Here is a 23937-nt window from a genome sequence, read left to right as displayed (position 1 = left end):
AATAGCCAAAGCAATCTTGAGGGAAAAAAATGGAGCTGGAGGAATCAGACTCCCTGACTTCAGACTCTACTACAAAGTTACAGTAATCAAGACAATATGGCGCTGGCACAAGAACAGAGATATAGATCAATGGAACAGGATAGAAAGCCCAGAGGTAAACCCACGCACCTATGGTCAACTAATCTGTGACAAAAGGAGGCAAGGATATACAGTGGAGAAAAGACAGTCTCTTCAGTAAGTGGTGCTGGGAAAAGTGGACAGCTACATGTGAAAGAATGAAATTAGAACACTCCCTAACACCATACACAAAAGTAAACTCAAAATGGATTAGAGACCTAAATGTAAGACCGGGCACTAGAGAACTCTTACAAGAAAACATAGGAAGAACACTCTTTGACATAAATCACAGCAAGATCTTTTTTGATCCACCTCCTACCGTAAAGGAAATAAAAACAAAAATAAACAAATGGGACCTAATGAAACTTAAAAGCTTTTGCAAAGCAAAGGAAACTACAAACAAGACGAAAAGACAACCCTCAGAATGGGAGAAAATATTTGCAAACGAATCAACGGACAAAGGATTAATCTCCAAAATATATAAACAGCTCATGCAGCTCAATATTAAAAAAACAAACAACCCAATCAAAAAATGGGCAGAAGACCTAAATAGACATTTCTCCAAAGAAGGCATACAGATGGCCAAGAAGCACATGAAAAGCTGCTCAACATCACTAATTATTAGAGAAATGCAAATCAAAACTACAATGAGGTCTCACCTCACACCAGTTAGAATGGGCATCATCAGAAAATCAACAAACAACAAATGCTGGAGAGGGTGTGGAGAAAAGGGAACCCTCTTGGCACTGTTGGTGGGAATGTAAATTGATACAGTCACTATGGAGAACAGTATGGAGGTTCCTTAAAAAAATAAAAATAGACCTAACATTTGAGCCAGCAATCCCACTACTGGGCATATACCCAGAGAAAACCATAATTCAAAAAGACACATGCACCCTAGTGTTCATTGCAGCACTATTTACAATAGCCAGGACATGGAAGCAACCTAAATGCCCATCGACAGACGAATGGATAAATAAGATGCGGTACATGTATACAATGGAATATTACTCAGCCATAAAAAGGAACGAAATTGGGTCATTTGTAGAGACGTGGATGGCTCTAGAGAGTGTCATGCAGAGTGAAGTAAGTCAGAAAGAGAAAAATATTGTATGTTAACGCATATATGTGGAACCTAGAAAAATGGTACAGATGAACCAGTTTGCAGGGCAGAAATAGACACAGATGTAGAGAACAAACGTATGGACACCAAGAGGGGAAAGTGGCGGGGGGTTGGGGGGGGTGTGATGAACTGGGAGATTGGGATTGACATGTATACACTGATGTGTATAAAATGGATAACTAATAAGAACCTGCTGTATAAAAATAAATAAAATAAAATTCAAAAATTCAAAAAAAAAACCCCAAACAATTCAGGCTTAGAGGAATTTGCAAGAACGGTTCAGAGTTCCCAGTACCCTCCCCCGCTCCCCAGCGCCACCAGGTGTGCCCATCACGCTCCCCATAATGTGCTTTGTTTCCTGATCCGTTTGAGAGTAGGTTGCATCGTGTCCTTTAACCACAGTACGTTAGTGGGGCTTTCCTGGCAGTAGAGCCGGAGGCCACTGTCAAGTGCAGAGAGTTGACGTGGATGTGTCGCCCCATCCTGCTCGTCGCCATGTTCCGATTTTGTCAGTGTCCCAGCTGCGCCCTGCGTGGCGCTGTCTCTGGTTGCCAGGCCCCCACGTCGCCCGCGACCGTGTCTGCAGTCCCCTTCAGCGGGGGCGGCAGCACCCCCGTCCTTCGCCCTCACGACGCAGCCCTTTTGGAACTGCAGGCGGCTCTCGCAGGCTCCCGGCTTGCTGGTGGGTTAGACGCCGGCCGTGCAGGTCCCGCCACAGGCTTCTCGGTCCCTGGGCCAGGGCCGCACGCTGTTCCTTTGCCCCTGGTGATGACGATGCCTGTGCTCACCTGGTTAAGGTGGCAGCCGGTTTGTAGTTTTCAGGTGACTTGTGGGGAGAATCCGAGGACGACGTGAACCTCTTCATCCCCGTCAGACTCACTTGCCCGGGTCCATGCTCACCTTACGGGCAGTGATCCCGTCCCATCTCCTGTTTCTCTCTGTTGAGAAGTCGGCATCCTCTTCTAAGCACGAGCCTTCCCCTCTGCCCCACGAATTTACTTATTTTTCCTCTGTCTCTGTCAGTGTGCACTCCTGGATTCTTACCTATTTGATGCTGAGATTACCCCGCCTTTGGCTTGCAGGGGCTCTTCTAGCTCCTGTGCTTCAACACGTACCCCTGCACTCTTGAGAGCCTTGGTCTTCTAGCAGAAGGTGTTTGGGGCTAACCAAATACTCGTACTTGGTAAAATACACCTACAGTTTTGTGTACAGCTCAGTGGCAGACCTAATCTGCTTGTTCTGGACGTTTGCTATAAGATCGTACATTGTGTGGCCTTCTGGGTTGGGCTTCTCTCACTAAGCATCATGTGCTCAGGGTTCATCCACGCGGTCGCGTGTGGCATCTTCATGCCTATTTAAGGCTGGACAACGCTCCATCAGGTACCTGGATCACATTTGTTTATCCATCCATCGATGGGCATGTGGGCTGTTTCCGCCTTCTGACTGTCGTGAAAGTTGCTGCTGTGAACATGAGCGTGCCGTGTTTGATCACCCGTTGTCGGCCTCTTGGGGTCTGTCCCTAGGAGTAGAATCGCTGGCTCGCGTGATGATAGTTCAACTTTTTGACAAACTACCACCATTTTTCATAGCACCTACGCCATTTTATGTTCCCATCAGCAACTCACAGGGGTTCCAATTTCCACACCTCCTCACCAACATTTATTGTTTTTCATTTTTTATGACAGCCATCTTAGTGGGTATGAATCAGTATCTCATTTTGGTTAGACTTACTTTTGCCTGTTGACTGATGATGTTGAGCATCTTTTCATGTGCTTATTGGCTATTTGTAGACCTTATTTGAGGAATTGTCTATTCAAGTCCTTTGCTCATTTTTTAATTGTGTTTTCTGTCTGTTAAGTAGTGAGAGTTCTTTCTGTGTTCCAGACATTAGATCCTTATCAGACATGTGACTTGCAAGTACCTTCTGTGAGTTGTCTTTTTCTTGATAGTGCCCTCTGCATAAAAGTTTTTAATTTTGATGAAGTCCACTTAATCTGTTTTTTTCTGTTGTTACTTGTACTTTTGGTCGTATCTAAAAAACTATTGCCAAATCCAAGGTCATGAAAATTTGTGCCTATGCTTTCTTCTAAGAGCTTTATAGTTTTAACTCTTACATTTAGGTCTTTGATCTTTGTTGAGCCTAGAACGGTAACCAGCTAGTAAGCACCCATGTTAGCTGCTGCTACCTTATTGTAATCATTATTATTATTTCCACTCCTGGGAATTAATCTCCAGGAAATAATTTTAGGAGAGGTCTGCATTGGAAGCTTTATCACACTGTTGACTTTTTTTTAGGTGTAAGATGGTACAGTAGACCCGTTTTCTAGAAGAGCCCTTGTCTGTTAGCTGTGTTCTGAAATACTTAGAAATGCAGTGACATCATGCCTGGGACTTGATGTATTGAAGATGGGTCATGGGTCCATGGGGTGACTAGGAGCTGAGTTTGGAAACATGAAGAGGAGTTGCCGGGCAGCCGTAAGCCTGGCAGGCCTTCCCGACAGAGGGCCCAGGCCCTCATCCCTCGGCACCTGCTTTGCAGCAGCGCAGAGGCAGCCCAGGTCCCGCTCCCTTAGCACCCCGTCCAGAGGGCTGGTGACATGGTGGCAGTGCTGGCGGAGCAGCTCCGGACCTGGCAGAGGGCTGGGATGAGGAGGTGCGCGCCATGAGGTGGGGAGGGCCGGGCCCAGGGGAGAGCTGAGTCCTCTCCTAGGAACTGGGCCTCGGCTGGCGACACTGCCAGGGCCGAGTGGAGCGCGGGCCCTGGGGCTCCAGGGCGAGAAGACAGACCCAGAAAGACCCAGAGGCGTGGTCGGCAGCTGGAGACAGGGATCCTCGTGGTGAGGGTCTCGGGCGCCCGGGGGCAGGGGGGCTGCAGAGGGAAGCTGTTGAGAGGGGTCGTCTCACCAGATGAAGCCTGATGAAAGCCGCGGGGGCTCCTGGGCGCGGAGGCTGCGGGAGGGGCCGAGGAAGCCTGCGGGGGCTCAGGAGGGAGATCCCGGCCGCACACCCAGCGGGGGCTGGACGGTGTCAGGAGCCCTCACTGAAAGTACCATTGAAATCGCGGCAGCCTCAGGGCCCGAGCAGGTGGCGGCAGCTGTCAAAACACAGAACTGACTTTTCATTCAGACGTGAACACTGCACAGTATGTGGTTCTTCAGGTTAAAGGTGTTCAGCGTAATTAAATTTGTGTTTTCTTGGCTTGACAGATGATTAAACTTCAGGAAGTATTCAAGACGTTTTATCTTGGAAAGCACAGCGGTCGAAAGCTTCAGTGGCAAACTACACTGGGTCACGCCGTGTTGAAAGCAGAGTTTAAAGAGGTGAGTCCTGTGTCTCCTCCACTTTTTATTTTTCTTAAGTGTGTTAATAGAATGTTTTTTGATTGTGATTGAACTTTGGTAGCAAAGAAAGGAAGCCGTTATTCAATATAACTCAACATTGGCTTTTCGAAGGTCAATAAAATGAAACAGTCGAAAGATTACTATTCTAATCAATAAAAATTAATTAGAATAGAAAAGCATTTACCTAATTAAAAATAGAGCTAAGGCTGTGAAGAGGCAGTTCATAAAAGTGAGACTGAAACATCGCTATCCATGAGAACGTGTCCACTTCTCTGCCAGTCGAAGGGTTACAGGTTAAAAACAATAAAGCGCCACTCTTTGACTAGGAAACTGATAGAGGCTAAAACGAAAAGAACAGCAGCCTCGCCCACTGCTGGAAGGAGCCGTGAGCTCTGCAGAGGGCAGTGTGGTGCTGCCTCTCAGAACCGGAGACCACGGGCTTTGTTGCGAGTAGTTCCAACTCTGGGAATTCAGCTTAATAAAACATTCTCACAGATTAATGAGTAAGAATATTCGTTTCAGTGCTGTTATTAAAAGTGATAATTTAGGAAGGGAAAATGCATACAATGCATTGATAAATGAAAGAAGCATGTCACAAAACAGCCCATATTCGAACTTAACTTCCATTTTGTAAACAAAATTCAATTATGTATACTGAGCCAAAAAATTACAGAATTACTGTTTTGCAATTGTACTACGTTAACTGCGTTTTCATATAAATTACATATACATATATATACAATTACACATAAATTATCTGTACATATTTCATTGTGTGTTATTGTACAGGGTCATATACACAAAACCACACACACTATATATAGTTCTTGTTTTTTCTTTTTTTTTTAATAAATTGATTTATTTGTTTCATTTTTGGCTGCGTTGGGTCTTCGTTGCTGCACGCGGTCTTTCTCTAGTTGCGGCGAGCAGGGGCCACTCTTCGTTGCGGTGTGCGGGCTTCTCATTGTGGTGGCTTCTCTTGTTGTGGAGCAGGAGCTCTAGGCGCGCGGGCTTCAGTACTTGTGGCTCATCAGTTCAGTAGTTGTGGCTTGCGGGCTCTAGAGCGCAGGCTCAGTAGTGGTGGCGCACAGGGTTAGTTGCTCCGCGGCATGTGGGATCTTCCCGGACCAGGGCTCGAACCCGTGTCCTCTGCATTGGCAGGCAGACTCTTAACCACTGCGCCACCAGGGAAGTCCTCACATATGGTTCTTTAAGGTGTCATGAGAGTTAAATCCCACGGTCTCCTTACTGTCCACACCCCCGGCTGGGCCCAGAGCAAGCGCTTGCACGGGGTGCCCCTCCCCACAGTGACCACGTGGCGAGTGTCCGTGGCAGGGGCTGGGTGATAGGAGGTGGGGCCCATGTCAGCTGCCGCAGTGGAGGGAGTATCGCAATAAGGCGGGTCACATGGCTTTGAGTGTGTGACAGCGCTACGTCTGAGAAGCCATTATATACCTTAATTTAAAAATACTTCATTGCCGGGGCTTCCCTGGTGGCGCAGTGGTTGAGAATCTGCCTGCTAATGCAGGGGACACGGGTTCGAGCCCTGGTCTGGGAAGATCCCACATGCCACGGAGCAGCTGGGCCCGTGAGCCACAATTGCTGAGCCTGCGCGTCTGGAGCCTGTGCCCCGCAACGGGAGGGGCCGCGATGGAGAAAGGCCCGCGCACCGCGATGAAGAGCGGTCCCCGCACCGCGATGAAGAGTGGCCCCCGCTTGCCGCAACTGGAGAAAGCCCTCGCACGAACCGAAGACCCAATACAGACAAAAATAAATAAATTAATTAATTAAAAAGAAAATCCTTAAAAAAAAAAAAAAAATACTTCATTGCCAAGAAAATGCTAACTGTCATGTGAGCCTTCAGCAAGTCCTAATCCTTTTCTGGTGGAGGGTTTGAAATACTGAGTCACCGACATGGGACACGGGCACGGAAGGAGCAGGTGCTTGGAAAGGGAGCCGACAGACCCCCAGACCTGCAGTCGAGCGAGGTGTGGAGTGCGCGCCTGTTCCCGGTGGTCCTTGTTCTCTCCATGCGGGATCGGCCGCGCCTCCTGCCAGCTTCCCTTCCATCCAGGCCTCGTCACCGTGCCTTCTCGTGCTCTGTCCAGAGTGTTTCAAGAAAAGAATTAAGTGCAATCCTGAGTCATTTTATTCTTGTATAACTAGTAACTTAATTTCTTCTTATTTGGTGTTTAATTAGTAACTTCTTACCATTCCCCGCGCACACGAAGTTTGAGAGCAAAGATTAGCCTCTTAAAAAGGTCTGCGGAGTGTGCAAACACAGCTTCCCATGTGAGCTGTCCTTCTCTTTAAGGGAAAGAAGGAGTTCCAGGTGTCGCTGTTCCAGACGCTGGTGCTTCTCATGTTCAACGAAGGGGACGGATTCAGCTTTGAGGACATCAAGATGGCCACTGGGATAGGTAGGCACGCCTCCTCAGCAGCTGGCGCTTCTGGGGAAGAGGAGATGGAGACGCGGGCTCTGCGGGTTGCCCCCGAGGTCATGGCTGCTCGGGGTCCTGACCTGCGCGCATTCTCCCGCTCAGAGGACGGCGAGCTGCGGAGGACGTTGCAGTCCCTGGCCTGCGGGAAAGCGCGCGTCCTGGTCAAAAGCCCCAAAGGAAGGGAGGTCGAAGACGGAGACAAGTTCATCTTCAATGGAGAATTCAAGCACAAGCTGTTTCGGATCAAGATCAATCAAATTCAGATGAAGGAAACCGTACGTATCCACTTTCTCTTCTTGTTACACGGCATTCGCCAGAGAATCACTGGCTTTAGAGTAATTTCTCGACTGTAGGGTTCCAGAGCATATTCTGAAGTGTCTAATTACATAGTCACGTCTATGAGAGTGCTTATTTTAACATAACTTTCATTATTTTTATACTCATGACAGGAGCAAAAATCAGAAAGAAATGCATTTAACAGTTATGGTTCCTATTCACAGAAGTGGTGGATAAATCAGATCTTCCTAGACCGCATGCCGTTAGCGTGGAGAGTACGTCATTTCCAAAACCTGGTGACTTGTCTCTTGGATTTCTGCACAGCACTCAGCCATTCTCTCAGCCTTGCCTCCACCAGGTCCTGGGGTGGAAGTGGTGAGGGTCCTGGGAGTCGTGGACCCACCGGCAGCGCCTCTGGGATCCATGTACAGGTGGAGCGTCTGTAGCTTTGATCAGGCTCTCGAGTGTCACGTGTCCGGAGCAGGTTCTGAACCTGCCCTCGGGCCTTGCTGATGCAGAAGCCCTGGCACCGCAGGGCTGTGGTCAGCGTGCGGGCCAGGCAGGCAGGCATACCCTGGGGCCCACCTGCAGAGCAGGTGTCAGCCGCCCCCTTGTATGTGTGGATGAGCGAGGCGCAGGGCCTTGTGGGGAGGGAGGTAGTCCAGATGATGCACGGGCAGCTCTGGAGGTCTGAGGTGGCCTCGTAGACGCTCCTACGCCTGCAGCGGGACTGAGGCCCGCCGCCCCTCCCCGGAGGAGCTCGGTGTCGCCCAGTCGGGAAGTACGTTCAGAGCGTGCAAAAGAAATAGACCAATAAATACCTGAAAGGTATTTACTCTCATCAGTAATTTTTTCAATTCAAATTAAAATAATATTCTGTTTTTTGGCTATCAATTTGGGAAATGTTTAAAAGTTTGATAGTATCTGGAGTTGGCAAGAATATGAGAAAATGGGAATTTTTATGTTTTTATTTTTTAAGAGATGTTTGGATTGGCACAGCGTTTTTAGTGGGTAATTCGACATATCTGTTACAGGTTTAATGCACATAGCCTGTGTTCCATCTTTCTTACTATTAGGAATTTATACCAGAGTGACTAAAGGGTGTAAGATTCTGGAGTTATAATTCCCAAGTGGGCCTGTCTGTCACCTCTTTCCTCCAGAGGTGACCTCTCCTGCCACTTGAGTTTGCAGCTTTTTTGCAGGCAGCTTTTTTCTCTGGTGTACATGTGTAAACTTGTCTTAATGGGATCGCTCCACATGCCATTTACATGCACCATTTTGTAAGCTGTTCCTCTTCTTCACCCTGGGCCTCTTTCCATGTCAGGACTTGGTTTTTAAGGGTGCAGAGGGCCTCACACACACACACCGAACATCAGCTTCTGCCACCGAACATCCGTTCTGTGGCTCGAATCCGTGGGGCCCATCTGCAGGGCCTGGCAGTGCCCTTGCTGAAAGGCAGTCAGGATGTTTCCATTCCTGGAAATAGGGTTATGCTAACCATCCTGTACAAAACACTCCTGTTTCCCTGGCTGGGTTATTTCTTGAGTATAAACTCCTTGCCCTGGAATCGCTGGGTCAGAGAACGTGAACTTTGTTGATTTGACCCCTCAGCCAGATTCCAGTCTCTGGCTCACGGGGGTCCTGACCTCCGCCCCCTGCCGTTGCCCACCCCGTTCTCAGGCACGGAAGTAGCTCACTGCCATGTTAGTGTGACTTCCCGTGGTCCCTCTGAGCATCGTTTTGCCACTTAGGAGCTCGTACGAGGCAGGTAACCTTTCTAGTCCTCAGGTCTTCATCTCTTAAAGTAAGTGCAACACCATCTCAGGGTGTGAGATCGCAGTGAGAACGCTTGCTTAAGACTCTCGGCCAAGCGCCTGTAAGCCTTCATAGCTGTTGGTCCTGCTCTCTCATGGGTTGCCATTTGCGTTTTTCTCTTTTTAATTCATCGCTTGAATTCGAGTCACTGGTACATTTATTGAAATATTCCACCTCTGACTTGTGGGTGTCCTGTTTATATTGAGGAGATTAACCTTTGTCTTTTGTGCACATGATTTTGTCATTCTGAGAGCGTTTCCCACATGACTATAGTGGGAAGTAGAGTCTTTTCTTCCACAGTTTCTGACTTGGGGGTCATCCTAAGAAAGACCTTCCTCTAACCCAAATTTTAAAAAACATTTACCTCTATTTTTCTAGTAGTTTATACATTTAAATCTTTCTCTGAGCAGTGTAGAAATTATTTTAGTATCAGAAAACATTGTAACCACCCTCCCTACTTTAAAAAGTGAGTTGATTCTCTGATAACCTGTTGGAACTGTCACCTTTATTATAATCAGATTCACATATTATGGGGAAGTTTCTCATTTCTGTTCTACAAGTTCTGTTGATCTATTTCATAGCGAGCACCCAAAGTCTTTTAATTAACGTACATATTCCTATAAATTGACTTATTTTGGTCCTGAAGTTAAACGGTTTTACTAGAACAAAACTGTAGCACAGAACACGATCCACCCGCAGTGTGGCCTTTCTTTCAACAGAAGGTTCTCACCAGACTCCACAGTCGGAGATAATTAGCACTGAAATACACTCTGGCATCCGGCTTCTCCTGTGCAGGTTGAAGAGCAGGTCAGCACCACAGAGCGCGTGTTCCAGGACCGGCAGTACCAGATCGACGCCGCCATCGTCCGGATAATGAAGATGAGAAAGACGCTGGGCCACAACCTGCTCGTTTCCGAATTGTATAATCAGCTGAAGTTTCCCGTCAAGGTGAGTGGGTGTCAGCTTGATTAAGTCACAGCACCGGGTACACCCTTGGCAAAGCGCATACGAGTCTCACGACCTTTAGCATCGGACCATCTGTCCTCCGTTATAGCTGGTCACACACTACACACATCTCCGTGTGTGTGTGAGAGTGGGGCTCCGCCTGACCCCCGGTCACCGTGGCAGGGACGCTGGGGCCCGGCTCTCTCTCCTCCCACTGTTGTCACGTTGCCTCTGCCCGAGGACGTCTGCCCTAAAGCCTTCCAGCAGGCGTCCCAGGACCGCCTGTGCTCCTGGGCAGAAGTTCTCTGAGGCCGTGTCGTCCAGCCCAGGCGGACCGGGGAGTGGACGGACACTGGACGGGCCAGCGGGCCCTGCTGTCCCCAGGGAGTCCTGTGCCCCCCCCCCCCCATGCTCTGCACCCTGCGGGGCCGGAGTCCCTGCCCCTGCACAGGAGGGGCCCGGCGGTTCAACAGAGGCTGCGGAAGCACCAGCTCTGCTCTGACAGGTGCTGGTATCGGCCCATCACTTGGGGTGGAGGGTCCGCTCGGGCTCAGAGGCGACCGCGCAGACGTGCCCGGTGCGTCCCCTCCCCACGGGCACTGCCCACCCGGAGCATGTGTAGTAGCACACGGTGATGGCAGGTGGCATCGGGGGCATCGTCCTCACAGAGGAAGGACACACCCCGGGCAGGCGCCGCCAGGCTGTGGTGCACAGCGACCTCGGTGCCGTGCTCACCGTTCACGGCCTCACACCCCCAACGGGCAGCCCTGCTCGGAGGCCTGCCACACGGAAGGAAGCCCTTTGCTCACGCTGCGACGTTAACATTGTCTTTGGAAGCAGGGAGTTTTGTTTTAGCGTTTTATAATTGGCTTCTGATTATAAACACTTCTTTGTAGATGGGTGTGTTGATATGTGGCATATGCACATAACTGTAATCCCGTGCTTCGAGCATGGTATCTTACATTCCCCTATGGTTGTAAATTTAACGCCACTGTAATTGGGGCTTTTGTTCTTCTTTTCCAGCCTGGAGATTTGAAAAAGAGAATCGAATCTCTCATAGACAGAGACTACATGGAGAGAGACCAGGACAGTCCCAACCAGTACCGCTACGTGGCCTGAGGCTCGTGGCGGCTCCTCCCATGAGACACTAGAATGTATCTTTAGGGCAGAAACACTTCTGTGCTGTTTCCAGGACCTTCTGGGACTTAGCAGCGTGGCTGCTTCGGGCCTAGCAGGAAAGGGGGGGTCCTTGGATCCTCCTTCACAGGCTCAAGGGTTTGCAGATGGCTTGTGTACCTTCCCTCCAGTTCCTCCTCCTGTTCTTTAGGCGTCTGGATGGTTCCGTGGCTCTGCAGAGTGACTCGGAGGTCGGACAAGCAGATACTGGTTTCTTAAAAGAGGCTCCTTTGTAAGCGGTGTTCTCGTGGCAGAAGCTGATGTTCGGTGTGTGTGTGTGAGACCCTCTGTGCTGCCCTTCTGTAGCTGCAGGGACACAAGCTCTTAGACCCAAAACAAGAACCCTTACTGGTGAACATTAGGGAGAAACAGTCAGTGTTAAAGCTGGCTGGTCGATTATGCAGCCTGGATAGTAGCATCTGTTCCAGGTCTTTCAACAAGTGTTAGCCTCTGAGGACTGGTTTTCAGGATGGGGCTCCTTGGCAAGACCTCCGATGCACCAAGAGGACGCCACGTCCGACGTGTGTGATGCCGCGAGCCCGTCCGCGCCTTCACTTTACTTCCACTGCGTCCCCTGTGGATTTTCTGTTGGAGGGTTCGAGGGGGGCAGTGTGTGTGTGTTTGCTGTTCTAAGATTGAGTCTGGCAGCCCCGTTCTCTGCATTGGGGAACTGCTGTTTGATTTTTTCTAATTGCAGTGTTTGTACGATTGCGACAATAAAGTTTGGTTTTGTTTTCACGGCCCTGGGCAGGGTGGCTGTCCTCTGCGGTAACCCCTGTGAACGTTTCGGAGGAGACTTGACATTGTGGGCAGGGGTGCGCTCGGCGGCGCCTGCTTTCGCGTTGTGTGTGCGCAGCTGAGGCTGAGCAGCGGACGGTGACGTCCGTGTGGTAACTAAACAAAGACGCTTTCCTGAGAACATTTACGAGTGCTTTATATTCTACAGGACAGCGTGCTTCGTTCTGATTAAAAGCTACCAAAGGGATTTTGATCATGGTGTAACTGTTGAAAGCAATATTTTCTGGAATATACCAAGTTTATATAATTTGATTTTTGTGCTAAATTATTAAAAGATTCTCCCTTTTTGAAACGTGTGTTTAAAATATGACATCTTATGGGTTTCCATAGGAGAATCCTCACTCTTTAAGTATCATCCTTATTTCTATATTTGTAAATTTTCATTTGTGAGTTCAGTAACAGGTGGTCGATAAGAGACCAGATAGATTCTACTTCTTAGACTTTAAGTTCATTATCTCTTGATTGTTGACATTGTAATTTAATGTAGACTTACCCTGAATAAAATCAGTTTAATTGGCCTTAAAATTACATTAATGAAGCTGTGGTGTGCAAATGACACATTCCTCCTTGCCCTTGTAGCGTGCAGACAGCAGGGCGGGGTGGGCCGCAGCCCCCGGCCCCCCGCCCCGACCTCACTGTGTTTCGCCTGTGCGCTTCCTTCAGGGTCACGTCATGTCTCATTACGGTTAAAGGTCAGCGTGGGAAACAGGCAGTCGAGGAATGATTGAAAAGGAAAAGACACGTAGGCAAAAAGCTACTAAATTGAAAGGAAGAAGGTGAGATGCTTTGATGACTTACACGGGGAAGCCCTGAGCTTCAGGCAGGAGGTCCGGGCAGCGCGGGATGGTGACAAACGTCCCCTTTAAAACACAGACACGGTGACTCTAACAGCAGGAAAGAAACAGGCAAGAGGAGCCGAGCATTGTTTCAGGCGTCTCCTGACGCAGGGCGACGACGGGGACGGGGGCAGAGCGGTCCGTGCGGAAGCCACGCCCGCGGGGCTGCAGTGGGGCGGGGCTGGGGACAGGCACGTCACCAAGGGTCCAAGAAATGAAACTGTAAATAGAAGAAAAAAACGTGAGATGCATCTTTTTTGGAGTGGAAAAAAGTCAATATGAATTAAGATCCCTTTTTTAAAAGACAAAGATAAATGACATTCTTAAAAATCGGGGGGGGGGGAAGTTTTTAAATGAAAACTGGCAAATTGGGGTCAGAATAAGGCAGTGCTGAGCATTTTCGTGTGCACAGAGCTGCCAGCCAGCCGGCCGTGGCTGTGCTCTCAGTGAGTCTGAGCCCAGAGCAGCTGGGGGGCGCCGCCGTGGTCCCTGGCCCAGGAGGGGGTGGGTCGGGACGGGCGCTCGCTGGGGCTGGGGGCTGGGGCTGGTCTGGGGGGGCGGGAGGGGCTGAGGTAGGACCAGAGCTGGAGGACGGACCCGATGGGTCAGGAGGAGAAGCACCAAGTGACCGTGATGCCGAGGGTGGCCAAGCCCCCTGCCTCGGGCCCCGGGGAGACGTGTCGGGTGACAGGTGTCGGGCGGGCGAGCTGTTCGGCCAGGCAGGAGCTCTGCTGCCCAGCACCTTGTGTCCCGTTCCCTCCCTGGGGTGGGGGGACCCTCTGATGAGGTCGGCCCTGGTCCAGCTCTGGCCTGGAGGCGGAGCCTGCCCATCAAGAGACGGAGGGTCGAGGGGTCAGCAGAAAGGGCTGGCGGGACCGGCCTCCTGTGCTCGGGCTCAGACCCGCGGGCCCTCAGGACGTGCCCCTCGGTTGCAGCCTGGAGCGGTGGTCTCGCGGCTGAACTTACAAGCACATTGTTCGAAAATGCCCGAACCCGTGACCCACCGAAGTCCACATCCCTTTCGATGTCCTGCCGCTCGTGGGGAGGGAGGCCTGGCACCGGAACAGCACGCACAGAAAAAAGCCTGAACGTCCTTGGACAGGACTTAGGTGGTGTCCGTCCAGACGTGCGTGACGCTGGGTCCCCCAAGCCTTCCCCAGAGTGAGATCCAGACGCTGATGGCGCGGATGTCGCATGGGAGGGAGAGGTGTGGCCCCGGGAGGGGGCAGCGCACCGCCCCTGTGCACACGCGCGTGTGTACGTGTGTGCGTGCGCACAGGTGCACGACAGCACACAGCCGTCCCCTCACGATGGACTTCCAGGGCCAAGGGGAACTGTTCACTGCATACTTTGTACTGCTTGAATTGTTGTTAAAACAAAAAGTGTGTAAATACATCCAAATTGTTAAGAAAGACAAAATGGCCCCACATACCTCACCCATAGCATCCTGCCCCTACCATGGAGGGCGTGGGTCAGCCCACCCAGAGGAACCCCAGCGCCCCTCGCCCCTCCTCCTCATCTGGTCAGTTGTGTCCCCTTCAGTTCCTTTATAGTAAGTCACACCTTCCAACCTCCATTTACTTGGCTCAACTGTTTCTCAAGAGTATCTAGTATGAACATGAGAAAATGAAGGCCCGTATTCTTCCCCTCGATTCCTCCCCCTTCCAGTTTCTGACAGCTCTTGTCGTACCATGTTTATGTATTTATACATATTAAACTTTGCATGTTTTGTCTAAACGTTGCAAACTCACAAAAGGCATTTACGATCATCTGTTAACTCACCCTTGAACCCCGGAGTGAAGTGTGATTCTGTACCCGGGCAGCTCAGACTCTGAGCACAGAGACGAATAAGCTCTCTTCTTCCAAACACCATCAAACGCTCAAAGTTCATGTCATATTTTAACTTGCTTTATATTTGGACTCTGGTCCAGCTTTTTGTCTTCCCTGGACATTTTAAAATAAAAATTTTAAATAAAAATATAGCAATTTTTAATGCTATTGTTGACAAAAAAAACCCCCACAAACCTTTGTCTTATCACCACGATCTGCAATTTTCTTATTAAACTCTGCACGAATCCAATTTCTTCTCAAAGACCTTTTCCTCAGAACCTGATGCCTTCCGGCCGGCTGCGAAGCTGGCGTCCCCTCCTCCCCAGACCCCAGCCTTCCTTTTACTTATTTTCCTGATTCGTTTTTACTAAAGTGATCCTTACATGACTTCCTCAGCAGAAAGGCATGGGAGGAAAATGTTCTGAATCCTTGCTTGTCTGACTTATTTTGCCTTCGTGTTAGTAGTTTGGCTGCACGTGAAGTTCTAGGTTCGGGACTTCCCTGGCGGTCCAGTGGTAAAGAATCCGCCTTCCGATGCAGGGGACGCGGGTTCGATCCCTGGTCGGGGAACTAAGATCCCGCATGCCACAACTAAGACCCGACTCAGCCAAATAAATTAATTAATTAAATAAATGAAGTTCTAGGTTCACGTCCTGGCCCAGAACTCGGAAGGACTCGCTTCCCAGCCTCTGATTTCCAGCTCTGAAGTTGGCTGCCGTTGTGTAACTAACCTGGTTTTTTTTTTTTTCCACAGAATTTTTGAAATCTAGTCCCAGGTTTTCGTATTTCACAAGATTGTGACGTGGGGCCCATTTTCCTTTGTTCTGACAGGACCCAGTGAAACTCCCTCCTCAGGAGACTAGCGACTCCCTTCCGTCCTTTCTCCACTCACCTCCTCAGGGCATCTTCCTCTCTGATCGTCCCGCTCTCACTTTCTTCAAGAGGAATTCTGTGAAGAAAATAGACCCAGACGATCTTGAATGGAAACCCACATCCCCTGCCCCTCCCTGCCCCGCCGTAAACTTTCCACTTCTGTTTCTGGTCAGTTCTTCCCCCGCGCAGCGGCCTCTAGATCAGGCTGTCACTTCCTGTTTCCTGATTACCCCCAATTTTAATAGGAGACTGTTCCTTTGTTTTGTTTTTATGGCTACAGTATGTTCTTGAAGTTCTGAGGGCACTAATTCAAATTTTTGAAGTTCTTTTCTCTTTCTGCACATCTAGGGCAGGGTTGTAAACCTTTTCTGTAAAGAACCAGACGGTAAACAGCTCCTGCTTTGTGAGCCGCATAGAGTCACTGTTAGGTGTTCTCTATCCCTTTCAAACAACGTTACGTAAAAACCATCCTTAGTCCTCTCACACCAGCCACGAGCTGCGGCTTCTCAGATCCCCTCCAGGATCGGGGGTCGGGGGTTCTCTGCCCCCCGGTCCCCAGCACAGGATGCCCCACATTCTCTTGGTTGCTGGGGTGCATGTGACGTGTGTGTGTGTGTGTGTGCATGTGTGTGTTCTTACAAAGACAGGAGGACAGCATATAACGGGAGGTACAGACGTAGATCAATGTGAAGCAGCGACATAAAAAGCTGAGAAGGTTTTTACGGGTCCCCACTTAAGAATCAAGGTCAACTGCTCTGTAAACGGAGACGGCGCTGCATCTTAGAGCAGACGTGCTGTCAGCTTCTCACACCTTGGAGGCCCCTGGGCTGGCAGACAGAAAGGGTTAGGGCTGGAGCTTCTCGGTCAGGTGGTCCAGGGGTCAAAGCCTGGCTCTCTCGCCACCTGGGTGCCCTTAAGAAAATTACACTCTCTAAACCTTGGTTTTCTTATCTTTTAAAAGAAGATAATAATACTCCTTAGCTGTGGGGTGGTTCTGAGTTCACACGAAGGTACTTAAGACAGTGCCACAGGCCAGCACGTAGGACAAACGGGGGCCTGTTCTGATTCGGCATAAATCCTAAATAATCCCCCCAAAGCGGGGCAGGAAAGTGGGGGAACGGGAATAAAGAACAGAAATAAAATGATCGAAACACTCCAACTAAAAGGCAAAGACCTTCAGACTGGATAGAAAATTAAGACCCAGGTAGGTATACGTCATCTACAAGAAAGTCATTTTACACATAAAGACACAGACGGGTTTAAAGTAAAAGATGAAAAAAGCTTTAGCATGAAAACTAATCCTAGGAAATCACACACACAGAAAGCTGTGTGGCTATATTAGCATCTAGTAGACTTCAGGACAAGGAGTATTTGCAGAGGTAGAGGGCATTTCATAAAGATAAAAGAGGTGCTCATCAGAGCCAACCCTAAATGCACAGACCTGTAGTAACAGCTTCCAAGTAAATGAAGCAAAACCTGACAGCTGAAAAGAGCAACAGAGGCAGCAGACAAACCCATAATTGTGGTCGGATATCTCAGCGCTCTCAGCGGCTGACAAGTAGACAGAAGAACAGGAAGGACATGAAACGTTATCAGCCGACCTGACCTCGTTGATAGTTACAGAATAGCACACTCAACAACGCTCTTCCCAGTTCGTGGGGACTCTCACCGAGGTAAGCATATGATGTGTCACAAAACAAGTCTCGCTGCACTTTAAAGGGCTGAAACTATACAGAATATGCCCTAGATCACAATGCAATTAAAGTAGAAATGTAACAAAGATAATTGGTAAATGACTAAATGTTTGGAAATTAAGCAATACACTTCTAAATAGATAATCCAATAATTCTAATATAAATAGATAACATAAATAACACACTTAAATAAATAACCTACGAGTCAAAGAAAAATCACAAGAAAAATTAGAAAATATTTTGAATTGAATGAATAAGAAAACAACATATCAAAAATGTGTAAGATAACAGCTAAAGAAGTGCTTGGAGGGATATTTATAGCTTCAGATGCTTACGTTAAAAAAGATGAAAGTTTTAAATATAATGATCTAAGCCTTAAAAAGCTAGAAACAGAAGAGCAATTTAAATCCAGAGTATAATAGGCAGAAGGAAATAATAAAGGTAAAAGTAGAAGTCAAAGAAATAGAAAATGGACAAATAGAGAAATCAATGAAACCAAAAGCTGGTTCTTTGAGAAGACCAACAAAATCGATAAACCTTTATCTAGACTAATTTCAAAAAGAAGAAACAAAAATTATCAATATTAGGAATGAAAGGACATGACAACAGATCCGACAGAGAATATTATGAATCAGTTTATGCCAATAAATTCTATAACTTAGATCACATGGTCAAATTCCACAAAATTTGCAAATTATCAAAATGGACACAAGAAGAAACAAAATAAAAACCTTACACCGTCTTTCAGAAACAGAGGAGGGAATAGTTCACAACTAAACTTATGAGTCCAGCATTACCCTGATTAAAAAATCAGACAAAAATATCACAAGACAACACCGACCAATATCCCTTAACCAAATATTAGCAATTTGAATACAGCAATATATAGAATCAATAATATACCAAAACCAAGTGAAGTTTTCCTCAAGAATGCAAGGCTGGTTTAACATTTGAAAATCTAAAAAAGAAAAGAAATAAAAATGTAATCATCTCAATAGATTAAGAAGATTTTGATGAAATTCAACACTCGTTGATTTTATTTTTTTAAAAAATATTTATTTGGCTGCTCTGGGTCTTAGTTGCAGCATGAGGGATCTTCATTGCCACGTGTGGGATCTTTATTTGCAGCATGCAGGATCTAGTTTCCTGACCAGGGATTGAACCCAGGCCCTGCATTGGGAGCATGGAGTCTTAACCACTGGACCACCAGGGGAGTCCCAACACTCGTAGATTTTAAAAACAACTCTCAGAAAACTGGGAATAGAAGGGAACTTCCATAACATGAGAAAGGACATTTACATAAGATTTAAGCTAACATTATGCTTAAGAGTAACAGACTGAAAGCTTTCCCCCTAAGGCTGGGACAAGGCAACCTTTATTCAATATTGTGTTGAAGATCCTAGCCACTGCAATAAAACAAGAAAAAGAAGTGAAAGGCATATAGATAGGAGTGAAGAAGTAAAATAGTCTTTATTTACACATGACATGATCATATAGGTAGAACATATGAAAAAATCTACAAAAAATGCTACTAGAACTAATAAGCCAGTTTAGCATGGTCAGAAGATGCAAGGTCACTAAACAAAGATCAACTGTATTTCTACATTCTAGCAACAAACAATTGGAAAATAAAATTTTAAAGTACAATTCCATTTGAAATAGTATCCAGAAATGTGTGAAATACCTGGGGATAAACTACAAACTATACAAAAAGATGAACACATAAAACTATCAAGCATTGCTGAAAAAAATTTAAAGAACACCAAAATAAATGGAGAACAACAGCATGTCATTGGAAGATGCAATATTGGGGGGGTTTTGTTGTTTATTTTTGTTTGTTTTATTTTCTTTTATTTTTTGGGGCTGCATCAGGTCTTAGTTGCAGCACGCGGGATCTTCATTGAGGCACAAGGGATCTTTCATTGCAGCATGCGGGCTTCTCCCTAGTTGTGGCGTGTGGGTTTTTCTCTCTCTAGTTGAGGTGCGTGGGCTCCAGAGCACACGGGCTTTCTCGTTGAGGTACGTGAGCTCAGTAGTTGTGGCACACGGGCTTAGTTGCCCTGCAGTATGGGGGATCTTAGTTCCCTGACCAGGGATCGAACCCGCATCCCCTGCATTGGATTCTTTACCACTGGACCCCCAGGGAAGTCCCAAGACCCAATATTGTTAAGACATCGGTTTTCTCCAATGCCCACCAAAATTCCAGCAGGCTTTTTACTTTATAGAAAAATGATTAACTGAGTCTAAAATGCCTATGGAAATTCAAAAAGCCGAAGCAGTTTTTACAAGGACAGTTGGAGAACTTTAGCTAATTTCAAGACTTACTATAAGGCTACAGTAATGGATACATGATGGTATTGGTGAAATGATGGACATGTACATCAACTGAATGGAACAGAGAGCATCGCAATATATCCACTTATTTGGGGCCAACTTACTTTTGACAAAGATGCCAAGGTAATTTAATAGGTTAAGAAAAGTCTTTTCATCAAATAGCTATCCATACTGGGGCGGGGGGAGGAATGAACATTGACTCTTATCTCACACCATCTGCAAAATTTAAATTTAATTTGATCATAGGCCTAATTGTAGAAGCTAAAACCATATACCTTCTAGAAAAAAAGAAAACAAAACCACAGGAGAAAAATCTTTATGGTGTTGGGATATGCAAAGATTTCTTAGGATAGAAAAAGTATGAAGCATAAAAAATACCAATAAACGGGATTTTCATTAAATTTAAAGCTTGCTTTTTAAAAGGTACTATTAAGAAATAAAAAGGCAAGCCACATAATGGCGGAAAATATTTACAATACATCAGAGTATCTGTATCCAAAATATATAAAAACACTTAGAATTCAATAACAGGAAAACTAGTCACCCATTTTTAAAAATAGGACAAAGTTTGAACACTTACCCAAAGAAGATATGTGAATTATTAGGCACAGGAAAAGATCTTCGACCTCAACAGTCATCAAGAAAATGCAAATTACAGTCACAATGAGATACCATTAGACAGCTACCGTAATTTTTTAAATTTAAAAGACTAATGATACCAAGTATTGGCCAGGATGTGGAGCTACTGTTGGGGGGAACTTACAATGGTACAACCACTTTGGAAAAGCGTTTGACAGTTTCTTTTTAAAGCTAAACATACACCTACCATATGACCCAGCCATCCCACTCCTAGGTATTTACCCAAGAGAAATGAAAGCATCTGTCCACACAACGATGTGGTGTTGAGTATTTATAGCAGCTTTATTTGTAACCACCAAAATACTGGAAATAACCAAAAGTCCTTCAACAGGTGAATGGGTAAACAGGTGTGGTAGATCCATACTGGAATAAGCTGCTATCAGCAATGAAAAGGCATGAACTAGTGGTTCTCACGGCATGGATGAATCCAGATACAAAAAAGTATATACCATGCCATTCCATCTATATGAAATTCTGTAACATGAAAAACTAACCTGTAGTGACAGAAAGCAGATCCGTGGCTGCCTGGGGTTAGGCATGGGGGAGAACCACAAAGGGGCACGAGGGGCCCTTTGGGATTGAAGAAAATGTTTTCTATCTTGATTGGGGTGGTGGTTTCATGGGTGTTTGCTGTTGACTAAGAAAACGCAGAAGGCTGCATATAAGAAAAGAACTTACTTGGGATCTTTAAGAATTTCAACTTGGGAAACACAGATTTGGGTAAAGCTGAAAGAGTGTTCAATAGAAGAGAAAGAGTCAGGGGTTTACAAAGGCGAACGCCATGAGCTTGTTTTTGTTTGTTAATTTACCATCCTAACCATTTTAAAAAATATTTGTTTATTTATTTAGGCTGCGCCGGATCTTCGTTGCGGCCTGCGGACTCTTAGTTGCAGCCTGCATGCAGGGTCCAGCTCCCTGGCCAGGGATCAAACCCGTGACCCCTGCACCGGGAGTGCAGAGTCTCACCCACTGGGCTGCCAGGGAAGGCCCCGTGAGGTTGTTAAAGTCCGGCAAGAATTATGATTGACTCTGACACAAGAAAGGAGATACTTGTCCGTAAGGGATAGGCTGTCACAAGTTATGTAGGCCAGGGGTCCGATAAGTGTCTTGAGTTTCTGGAACGTTGTGCAGATGTTCCGGACGCCTGCATCAAGACAGTAAGTGGTCAGAGCTCCGATTCCATCCAGATTGAGATGCGTACAAACCCCACTTCCTCAGCGGTCCATTTAGAGGCTCTCTCGGCAATACAGGTGCCATTTTGATTTTCCTCTCACACCACATTTGTCAAAATTCATCAAACTGTACACCTAAAATGGTATGTGTATTTTATATAAACTAACCTTTAAAAAGTTGATTTGACCAGGTAAAAGTTACAAGAAAAAAAGAAAATGAATGGGACACCTTTACCTGGCTCTACCTGGAGAAACGAAAAGGCAAGAGGAGACTGGTCTTAGGCTTTTTTTTCAGTTGGAATCATGGTCATTGTGACCTTTCTTAATGTTTCTATCTTGGTCCTAAACTTTTGTTTTGTAGTTAAGAACAGACAATGCCCAGATTAACTGATTAATACTCCAGCCTTCATCTGTCTGGAACGGAAGCTCTCTCTGGAGCTCTGCGGTCACGCCCCCTCTTGCTGTCAGCCTTCCCAGCCATATGGCCGCAGACTTGTGGGTTCGCTGGCCACATAGAACCGCTGTATGTTACAATCATGAGTTACAAATGTGGAAGCAGCTTCATGTGCACTTCAGTTCCTGTCCTGTGTCGCCCACGACTAGGAAGAGGCCTTGTTGGCCGCATCTCATTTCTCAAACAAGCTCAGGCCCGAGTCACACCACCTCAGACCAGGGTCACAGGTGGCGTCCAGGGGACTGCAACCGGAAACTCCACGTGACTGAAGTCACACAAGTTCTCGTGCTGCAGGTGACTTGGAACTACTGGATTTAATCTGCTTTCTAAGAATGCAAAAGTTTTGGTTCTTTTTTATGAGGATCCCTTTTTTGTAACCTTCTAAAAGGAAGCCTACTGTGGTTGAAGAATTTCGAGGAAACTAACAAAAGGAAGTTCTCCGAGAGGTGCATGGGACGTGTATAAAAGATGTTCTCAATGGCCTTACGTTAAGTAGCGAAAAAGGTGTGAGCAACCTGAAGGAGAGGCTGATTTTTTAAAAATATTGTGTGATGGGAGTCTGACTTCTTTCCCCACTTATTAGCATATATGTCACTTGAAAGCACACTGTTTTCTATTTTTCTGACATGTTATTCATTAATACTAGTCTTACACTTACCAGCCATGATTCCCTTGCCTTTTGTTTCATTACTGGACTAAAAGTAAGTATTTTTGAGCTAAGTGGGCAAGAGAACTGGAAAGGAGAAGTGAGAAGTCACGGTCCCCGGGAGTGTGGTGCAGGCCCACGTCTGCTGTGAGCCGTGCCTACGGGGCGCCAGGGGCCCCCTGGGCTCACAGGGCGGGGCCCCACGCCGGGCAGCGCGGTGGCACCCGCGTCCCCCAGGTCCAGGGCTGGGGGCTCCAACGTCTGCAAACAGTGGTCCCTTCCGAGGGGAGCTCTTGCGCAAAGCAAGAACGACGGGCAACTTGAGTGAAACAGAAGCACGAGCACACTACTCAGCCCGTGAGGAAGGGCAAAGGGAAGGATGACCCCTCAAGCCCTTTTATGGTCGCTGGGCGCGTACACCGGCAGGTGTGTATTAAACACCATTGCTTCTTACCTACTCAATTTAATCTACAGGGGAAATGAATCTCAAAGAAAAATCATCAACGGAAATAATTTATCCTCAAAATATTTAGCATAGTATTTGTGAGATAATAGAAAATATACATATTGGTCTCAGCCCCTGGTTCCTGGCACAAGGTTCCTGAAACCCTTGGAACGTCCTAACAAGACCACTGGGAGCATCTTCTGTTCTAATACTAGGTCTCTGACCCTGTTCCTGACACACAGTCCCTAAACCCCTTGGAGTTTCCTGGGTGATAGGAGCGTCCTTTGTTCTCATGAGACGACTCTAGGTGGGCTTCTGGATGGCTCCTGGTCACCACAAGCTCGGAGCTTCCAGCCCCACCCCATTCTCGGGAAGGAAAGAGGGCTGGAGATTGAGTTAACCATCACTCATGCCTCTGTGATGAAACCTCCGTAAAATCCCAACAGCGTGGGGTTCAGAGAGCCTGCAGGTCGGGGAACACACCTACGTGCCAGGAAGGTGGCACCCCAACTCCACGGGGACAGAATCTCCTGCGCTTGGGACCCTTCTGGACCTCGCCCCCTGTGCCTCTTCATCCGGCTGTTCATCTGTGTCCTGAACCATGTCCCTTCCTACGGGATAAACCAGTAAACCTGAGGAGCGCTCCCCCCGAGTTCCGTGAGCCCTTCCAGCAAATTAACGGAGGCCGAGTCGGGGGCAGGGACAACCGGTTTGTAACTAGTCGGACAGAGGTTGTGGGTAACCTGGGGACCTGCCACTGGTGATTGACTGGCATCTGAAGGGTGGGACTGAGCCCTTGACCTGGGGACCTCAGGTAGTGTCGGGACTGAGTTCACTTGCAGGACAGCTGTCTGGCGTCAGGAGTGCTGTGAGTGTGGCAGGTATCGGAGCAGAGACACAGGAGCAGCGAGGCTTTTCCTAAACAGCGTCACTTATACTGGGGGAGGGAGGCATCATCGAATAAAACACTGCAGCCAAATGA

At 47.4% G+C, this 23937-nt stretch overlaps 1 protein-coding gene and 1 long non-coding RNA gene across 2 annotated transcripts in view; one reads left to right on the top strand and one right to left on the bottom strand.

The window, feature by feature from the left end:
* The window catches only part of CUL4A (cullin 4A), a 68662-nt gene extending 56096 nt beyond the window's left edge, over window positions 1–12566 (top strand). The window contains exons 17-21 of the mRNA XM_057532915.1: window positions 4447–4560; window positions 6896–7001; window positions 7125–7297; window positions 9909–10061; window positions 11082–12566. Of these exons, the coding sequence (XP_057388898.1) occupies window positions 4447–4560; window positions 6896–7001; window positions 7125–7297; window positions 9909–10061; window positions 11082–11177 (642 nt within the window). The 3' untranslated portion in view covers window positions 11178–12566. The remainder of the gene's footprint in view (window positions 1–4446; window positions 4561–6895; window positions 7002–7124; window positions 7298–9908; window positions 10062–11081) is intronic.
* A 326-nt stretch (window positions 12567–12892) lies between these two features.
* LOC114235826 (uncharacterized) lies at window positions 12893–15698 on the bottom strand. Its single transcript, XR_003621903.2, has 3 exons — window positions 15591–15698; window positions 14651–14812; window positions 12893–13088 (listed from the first exon to the last, which is right to left on the bottom strand). It is a non-coding gene; the product is annotated as an uncharacterized LOC114235826 (long non-coding RNA).
* Between the last annotated feature and the right edge of the window lie 8239 nt (window positions 15699–23937).

Source organism: Balaenoptera acutorostrata, chromosome 18, assembly GCF_949987535.1.
Source record: "Balaenoptera acutorostrata chromosome 18, mBalAcu1.1, whole genome shotgun sequence".
Lineage (NCBI taxonomy): Eukaryota > Metazoa > Chordata > Mammalia > Artiodactyla > Balaenopteridae > Balaenoptera > Balaenoptera acutorostrata.
This window is presented reverse-complemented; position numbering and strand designations above follow the sequence as displayed.